Below are 7,984 nucleotides of genomic sequence, written 5' to 3'. Positions count from 1 at the left end.
CAGTGTTTCTAATCACGTGAACTTTAACTCTCATAAGTAAACACTATGAGGTAAGAAACACTTTTTTCAAAATGTATAAAACATAATAGAATTGTACAACATAGGCTATGTTTACTGGCACGTTTAATATCTCAGTAAGAAAGAGATCTAAAACGAGTAAACTCAATTTACAATTTTATTGTTGGAACATGCTAATGTTAATGACCAGATTACTTGTTCAAAAACACTTACCAGGTTATTGTTGTGCAATGTTGTCTTGTTTGAAGAATATCCAACACGTGACACGTCGTAAATAATTTTACTACAATCAAGAACATGCAGTGCATAGCACAAGGAACACTTTGAGTGATGATTCAAATGAATCGACTCATTAAACAATTCATTATTTGAATGAACCGAATCTCTTAAATGAATCAGACTCGTGCGTAAAGACCAAAGACAGAGTGCAGAACATAAAAGGTGCTCAGTGCGCTTCAGCCGCAATCGACGCGGAGCTTGATTTTCTGTCTGTAGACACTGAACCACCGCTTTATTTCAAATGAAGCGTCCTCTCATTCCCCTAATAAGTTTTTATACGTGATATAACAGCCGTCTTCGCCATGAGCTGCTTGGATGTCATGTATCAAGTTTATGGTCCACCTCAGCCTTATTTTGCCGCGGCATACACACCTTATCACCATCAGGTATGTTTAATATAACGTCAATTCATTATTATTCTATTGTGCTAGAAATAATTTTCATTTGATTTTAAAGCAGTTTGAGGCTTGTTTGGATTCTGTTAGATTTGTGAGTAAAACTTTCTCTCCTCAACTTGTTGCACCTAGCCTTGCGCCTTGCGTTTTAAAATAAGTCACGTTACATTGATTGAATTTTTAAAAAACTTTATTAATGTCGGTTTAAGAGTTATTTAAAAATTATTAAAAACAAAACGAGTGGACATATTTTTGTTTAATGGCAATGTTGTGGTATATATCACTTGTATAGTATATGACATAGGCTATTTGATATATTAATTTCCTTAAAAATACTTTCCTCTTAAATGCAAATTTAGTTTAGGCTAAATATATATACAGCAATATATAGATACAGATTTGTATATGTGTATATATGGTGACATATACAGTACATGTTAACATTGTAGGAACACAAATTGTGCAACACCAGACTCACTGGTGCAATACACAACTAAATAGTTTCTCCCTAAAGCTGTCTATGTATAAATAGTGTGTGTGTGTGTGTGTGTGTGTGTGTGTGTGTGTAATTCTGTATCATGTAAATTGATTTAGCCTCTTTTTTCCCCCTCATGTTTTCAGAAACTGGCATTTTACTCGAAAATGCAAGAGTCACCAGAAACAGTCAGTGGAAGCAGCTCTTCTTTTTCCAACCTCTCCGGGCCACCCATAAAAGAGGAGGACTGCGCCCGGGAGAAAGATCACCCGCCGGAGGCTGAGTACATCAGCTCCAGATGTGTGCTTTTCACGTATTTCCAAGGGGACATCAGTTCGGTGGTGGATGAACATTTCAGTCGAGCTTTGAGTCAGTCTAGTTACGCGTCTGGATCCACAAACAGCAAGACCGCGAGAGGTACACCGTCCTGGAGAGGTGGGAATCTCATGCAACCTGCATTTTAAATTCAATGAAATTGAACTTTATTGGCCAAGTATGCCTGAGCAAGGATTTTGACACCATTATAAGGCGTCCCTTCAGTGCACATTTACACATACATGCAAGGCATTTTAGTATTTATAGATAACAAATACAGTGCTTGATAAAAGAAAAACATTTAAGTAAAGCTAATAACAGGACACATTGCCGTGCCTAACATATCTAATTTGGGTAACCCCGCATTCAATACAATAACACACTGATCCGTACACAAACAGCAAAATAAAGCAATGATAATCCTGTTACTTAGAGGCAATTTAAATAAGTATTGCACTTAAATATGATATTGCACACAAAGTGAAAGAAATATTAATCATGGCAAGGGTTAAACAAATTGTTTTAATGTAAAATTTTAGAAATATTTTAAAAAGCAAATACAAATTGATTAAATTCATACAGAGAAATAATAAGGACATGATTTCTTTTTACAGTCAGTTCAATTAATATACATTTCCTTTGTATCCTCTTTGGTTGCACATAAATTCTTTTTTTTATTTGTTTATTTATGTTGCATTGTTTCAAAATCTGTATAGATTTTTGGTAACACGGAAGTTTATGCTAGTTGCATATTACTAATAATGCACATATTAATACCTTATTCTGCATGACCATATTTTATATCCCAAAACTGCTTAACTACCTTACTAACTATTAATCAGCATTAATTTAGAGTTTACTGAGGCAAAATCATAGTTAATAGTTAGTTAATTGTCAGAATTGGACCCTAATCTTAAGTTTGACTAGATTTTTTTTTTTTTTTTTAATTAAGTTTATGGAAAATAATTGAATTAGTATGTAGAGATAAATAGTTTGATTTTTTTTACAACCAGTTTGTTGCATTTGTTTTGTGAATCCAATCTCAAACTGAATATTAAAGGTTAATTCTTAATTGCTGTATATTTAAATTATCACATGCTTGTATGCATATTAACATGCAAACCATCTAATGTGTTCCTCCCCAGAAGGCTCATTCCCTATGAGCCAGAGAAGCTTCCCTCCCTCGTTCTGGAACAGCGCGTATCAGCCGTCGGTCACAGCATCTCTCAGCAGCACCCTGGGTTCCTCCCACACAGATCTCCCCTTCTCAGCGGACCCTTATTCCACTGCGTCTCTACACAGCCACCTCCACCAAGCCACCCCAGAGCCCTGGCACCCCTCTCACCACCATCACCCTTACTCACTCAGCGGGGCCATCGGCACCCAGGGATCCGCTTACCCCCGGCCCTCCATGCACGACATGTACGGAACGCACTTTGACCCCCGTTACAGCTCTCTGCTTGTGCCCTCGGTGCGGCCGCATAGACTTCCGCCAGCCACAGTGCCCGCGCCTGGAGCCTCGCCGTGCGACATCAGCAAGAGCGAGCCGGGCAGCTCGGCGTGGAGCGGAGCTTTCACGGCGGCGAGCTCTGATATGAGTCTGAACATGGATACAGGTGTGAACAGCACAGCAGCCCCACAATGTATTTATGCACATAAGCTACACTTAAAAACATATGGATGTCATTGCATTTGAAAACAAATTATCCAAAGGCATTTATTTGAAAGAAAAGGACACTTTTAATTTGCACTTTATTTTACAGTACGCGTACTTACAGTATACTTACCTAAGAAAGTACTAATAGAAGGTAAATACATGGGTTAGGTTTAGGTGTAGGTTAGTTAGCTAGTTATTACCCAGGTATTGAAATGAATGTAATAAGTACATAATATGTACATGTGAACAGGATTGTAAAGTGCTACAAAAAAAATATTAAACAGAAGTTTAGTTTTAAATGATAAAAAAATATATATTTTTTTTTTGTGTGACACTTTCTAGTTATTTCTGGTGATTTTTTAAAAATGTTTTTGAACGAAGTCTCACCGGGTCAATAATACAGTAAAAACTTAAATATTGTAAAATATTATTTGAATTTAAAATCATTTCTATTTGAATATATTTTAAAATGTAATTTATTCCTGTGATGGCAAAGCTAAATTTCCAGCATTTCATTACTTCAGTCTTCTGTCATATGATCCTTTTTATTATGCTAAATATTTTTTTGTGAAAACAGTGATAATTTTGTCATAACTTTTTAATGAATAGACAGTTCAAAGAACAGCATTTATTTGCAATAGAAATGTATAACATTGTAAATGTCTTTACTGTCACGTTTGCTCAATTGAATGCATCCGTGCTGAATAAAAGTTTTTTTTTTTTTTCTAAAGAAGAAGAAAAAAATACTTTCTGTAAAAAAATAATAATAATAAAAAAGTTGAGAAAACTTAAAAGTTTAAGGCAACCAGCTGCAGAACATTTGAGTTTTCTCAACTTAGGGTCAATTAGTTGTACAAACTAATGTGTGTATAAATAGTTGAATAAAGTTTAAAAGCTAAATTTGTCATACAAAACATAAGTTGGATTTTTACAGTGTGAACTCAGATTTAGTTAATGTGATAAACTTCACCTGTGGTTACTCTGTTAAGGTGCGTGTGTGTATTTCAGGATAATTAACATACATCAAAAAAAAAAAAAAAAAAAAACATCACCTTGACATCAGTTTATTAAGACTTTGTGCAGGAAATTCTGTGAAAAGCTCTAGTATGATTTGTCTGCAAATGCCATATTTTGTTATCTAATGCAATGACATTTTTTTTTTAAAGTGTGACTTTAAGTGTACTTTTTAGGCTTAAAGCGTACTTACCAAAGGTTAAACTCACAGCATTAAAGTCAGGGAGAAAGATTCAATCATATAATTTAAACACAATACTGCCCAAGAGCTTCTTGAAGTACTGCACACAATCAATTTGTGAATTTATATAACTTTAAGATCTTTTTTAAATCTCTTCAAGGTTTTTGACTTTGACCATTGCCCTGCTTACATATTAGTTTTTCACTCTTCATCTTTTAAGACTTTAAAGCTTTCTTTACTTCAAGTCTTCTCACTTCTCACTCTGTATTTGCTGCGTATTTCCCCTCTTCATGCCTTTATCTTTTTTCCCCTTTCCTTCTTCCTCTCAGGTCTACAGAGCCAGGATAAGAGCAAGGACTTGTACTGGTTTTAGTGCCCTGCGGCCCCTTCTTTCTCCGCTGGCTTGTCTTTCTCTGGCTTTTCTGTAACAGATTCTCATCTCACTTGCAGCTCGGCGCTACACCCTTTGCAGCGGGACCATCCTAAGCTGAAAGCGGATAAGAACCCTTCGGATGAGTGCAAAACTCTCAGTAAAGAGGAGCAAACGTACTGTGGCGTGACGGGCAGCTGCTCTCGCCCCTTCCCTCCCCCGACCTTCAGCGCTCGCAGCAAAACGGACCCAAAATGAGATTGAAAAAAGGTCAAACATTACTTTAGGGGGACATTTCCGAACTCACAGAAAAGACGGACTGGCTATATGGAGACTTTTCTTTTGAGCAGAAATGACAGTTTCTGACGAGAGAGCGGCATTCCCTATAATCGCTGAAGACAGAGAAGGGCTATTTGAAGCCACTTGACTCTATCTATATTGCTTTCAGCACCTGTCATCGACAACTGTTGTGGAACTTAGCAGACGCACAGACAACGGCGCTATGTGTCGTTTGACCAAGCAAGCGCCCTGGATTTCATAAAAGAGGCGTTTTGTTGTATCCGGACACACGGTGAAAGGGAACAACTGGTTTGGGTTTTCGTTTTTTGTGAGGCGTGGTGCGGGTTCGACTGGAAGTAGAGACAAACACTATTAAGCCGTACTGTATATACTTAGTGTCTTAGTGTGTTCAGTGCTATATGTAAGATCAAACAGCATGATGATATGCATCAGAAACATTGATTCTTTCATTTGTACTTTTTTAAGAACCACTTTTAGTCGCCGTCAGCTTAGGTTGACGTCTCACCACGCTGTATGTGAATGTATCACATGTAATATATTACCTATGAAAGTATTTTTCCAGTGCGTTGAGGAAAATGAGGCATTATTTGTTTTTATCAGTTGTGCATCTTCAGCCTATGAAAGAAAAATGGAAATAAAACCAGGCGATACACACTTTTTTGTTGCAGTCAAGTGTTTTAGAGGCAGCTTGTAAAATTAAAAATACGATCGATACAAAACTTTAGTGTTGTGACATCTTTTTATACCAAACACATACTCTTAAAGGGATATATAGGGTTGTATGAGAGACAAGTTGTGTATCAAACCTGTATGAGTTTCTTCCTTCTGTTGAACACAAAAGAAGATATTTTAAAGAATGTTGGTAGTCAAACAGTTGATGGCACCCACTGACTTCCATAGTAATATTAAAAAATACTATGGAAGTCAATGGGTGCCATCAACTGTTTGGTTACAGACATTCTTCAAAATATCTTCTTTTGTGTTCAACAGAAGAAAGAAACTCATACAGGTTTGGAACAACGTGAGCGGGAGTAAATTATGACAAAATTGTCTTTTTTGGCTGAACTATCCCTTTAAGAAGAAAACGAAAGACTATTATAAACATGCTGCAACCTTCGAAACCTGTTTTTATTTGTACTTTTTTTAAGAACCAATTTTAGTCGCCGTCAGCTTTGACGTCTCACCACGCTGTATATGAATGTATCACATGTAACATATTAGCTATGAAAGTATTTTTCCAGTGAGTTTTCATCAGTTGTGTATCTTCATCTTATGAAACAAAAATGGAAATAAAAACAGGCGATGCACACTTTTTTGTTGCCCTTAAGTGTTTTAGAGGCAGCTTGTAAAATTGCGAATGTGATAATAGCTTTTTATACTGAATACATCTTGACATTTATTCATACTTGCTTTGGGCTCTTAAAGGGATAGTTCACCCAGAAAAGGAAAATACGTCATTACTTACTCACCTTCAAGTTTAATGAGTTTCTTTCTTCCGTTGGACACAAAAGAAGTTATTTTGAATAATGTTAGTAACTAGAGAGTTGACAGCACCCATTGACATCCATCATAGGAAAAAAGATAATAAGGAAGTGGGTGTCGTCAACTGTTAACATTCTTTAAAATATCTTCTTTTGTTTTCAAGAGAAGAAATAAACTCATACAAGTTTGGGACAACATGAGGATGAGTAAATGATGGCAAAATGTTTGGGTGATCCATCCCTTTACGAAGAAACCAAAAGACTATATTATAAGCGCTAGCTGCAACCTTCAAAACCTTCAGCATGACAATGTGCATCAAAAACATTGATTCTTTCATTTGTACTTTAAGATCCACTTTTAGTCGCTGTCAGCTTAGGTTGACATCTCACCACGCTGTAAAGTGAATGTTTTATATTACCTTTGAAAGTATTTTTCCAGTGCGTTGAGGAAAATTAGGTGTTATTTGTTTTGTTTTTTATCAATTGTGTATCTTTATCCTATGACACAAAAATGGAAATAAAACCAGGCGATACACACTTTTTTTTGTTGCCCTTATGTGACTATAGTGACATCTTTTTATACCAAACACATATTGACATTCATTCAAGCTTGCGGCTCTAAAGAAGGAAACAAAAGACTATTATAAACTTGCTGCAAGCTTTGAAACCTAAAAAGTGACACCATCAGAGATTAAATTATCGATTTATTTCAGTACAGATGTTTTTTCTGTGTCAGTATGTTCGGCATGTAAAAGAAGGATGGGTGCCTTTTAATCAGATGTTTTTGTCCACTCAGCCATAGATTCAGCCAATGAAAAGGAAATGTGAAGTGAGAAAGAAAGCTTGAGACTGAATGTTATCATGCTGACATATGATCCTTTGCCTTTTGGTTGTGTTCACTGTGAATACCAGACAGCTGTTGATTAATATTGGCTTATGACAACAGCAATGATGGACAAGAGATGTGTGGCCAGGAGTTTCTCTTGCTTAAGTGGGTAAAACAAAGGACTCTTTTTTTAAAGTAGCACTGAGTGCGCGTCCTAAAGTGCTGGGGGTGCATGAGAAACTAATGTAGTTCATATGGCAGATTAAACAGTCACATTTCAAAAAGCATAACTGGTGTAAGAAGTAACTACTAAGCCACCTTGTGTTTTTTTGTGTGACTACAGTGCTGCAAAATATGGGTCTTTTATAAAAGACTATTGAAACTATGGTTGTATTTGTCTCCCTTGAGTTTAAAGTTGAGTTAATTTTATTTGTCATATACAACAGCATATTTGCTGGCTGACATTGAAATGTGCCATTCAAGCTCACTATTTGTACTGAAATAGAAATAAATTATATATATAAAAAAAGTGTTGAGTGAAGTGTAGAGGAGACCAGGGCTTGCTGTGACATATCTCAGTTTATTTTTGAATGTCAGATTCAATTTTAAAATTTCTGTACTGACACTAGTTTGTTGAGCGGAGCACGTTGTCAAATCATATGCCAGTTCCTAC

General features: G+C 36.1%; 1 protein-coding gene across 3 annotated transcripts; it reads left to right on the top strand.

Moving 5' to 3' along the window:
* The first annotated feature begins 474 nt into the window (after nucleotides 1-474).
* Nucleotides 475-5,832, top strand: vgll2a (vestigial-like family member 2a). 3 transcript variants are annotated; one of them, XM_067418691.1, is made up of 4 exons: nucleotides 475-683; nucleotides 1,314-1,602; nucleotides 2,631-3,098; nucleotides 4,664-5,832. In XM_067418691.1, exons 1-4 carry the CDS (start codon nucleotides 600-602, stop codon nucleotides 4,705-4,707), a joined length of 885 nt encoding a protein of 294 aa, XP_067274792.1. In that variant the 5' UTR covers nucleotides 475-599; the 3' UTR covers nucleotides 4,708-5,832. The 3 variants fall into 3 exon arrangements, with proteins under 3 accessions (XP_067274792.1, XP_067274791.1, XP_067274790.1); XM_067418690.1 differs by having other exon boundaries at nucleotides 2,628-3,098; nucleotides 4,785-5,832; XM_067418689.1 differs by having other exon boundaries at nucleotides 2,628-3,098.
* The last annotated feature ends 2,152 nt before the right edge of the window (nucleotides 5,833-7,984 follow it).

This window comes from Pseudorasbora parva, chromosome 15, assembly GCF_024679245.1.
Source record: "Pseudorasbora parva isolate DD20220531a chromosome 15, ASM2467924v1, whole genome shotgun sequence".
NCBI lineage: Eukaryota > Metazoa > Chordata > Actinopteri > Cypriniformes > Gobionidae > Pseudorasbora > Pseudorasbora parva.
Note: the sequence above shows the minus strand (reverse complement) of the source record. Positions and strands in the feature narration are given on the sequence as shown.

What these genes read in the sequence shown, in the direction of transcription:
- vgll2a (XM_067418689.1), top strand. Translation starts at nt 600, where the DNA reads ATGAGCTGCTTGGATGTCATGTATCAAGTTTATGGTCCACCTCAGCCT. An exon ending in ACACACCTTATCACCATCAG is followed by an intron (nt 684 to 1,313) that starts GTATGTTTAATA and finishes TCATGTTTTCAG; the next exon opens with AAACTGGCATTTTACTCGAA. An exon ending in GAGTCTGAACATGGATACAG is followed by an intron (nt 3,099 to 4,663) that starts GTGTGAACAGCA and finishes TCTTCCTCTCAG; the next exon opens with GTCTACAGAGCCAGGATAAG.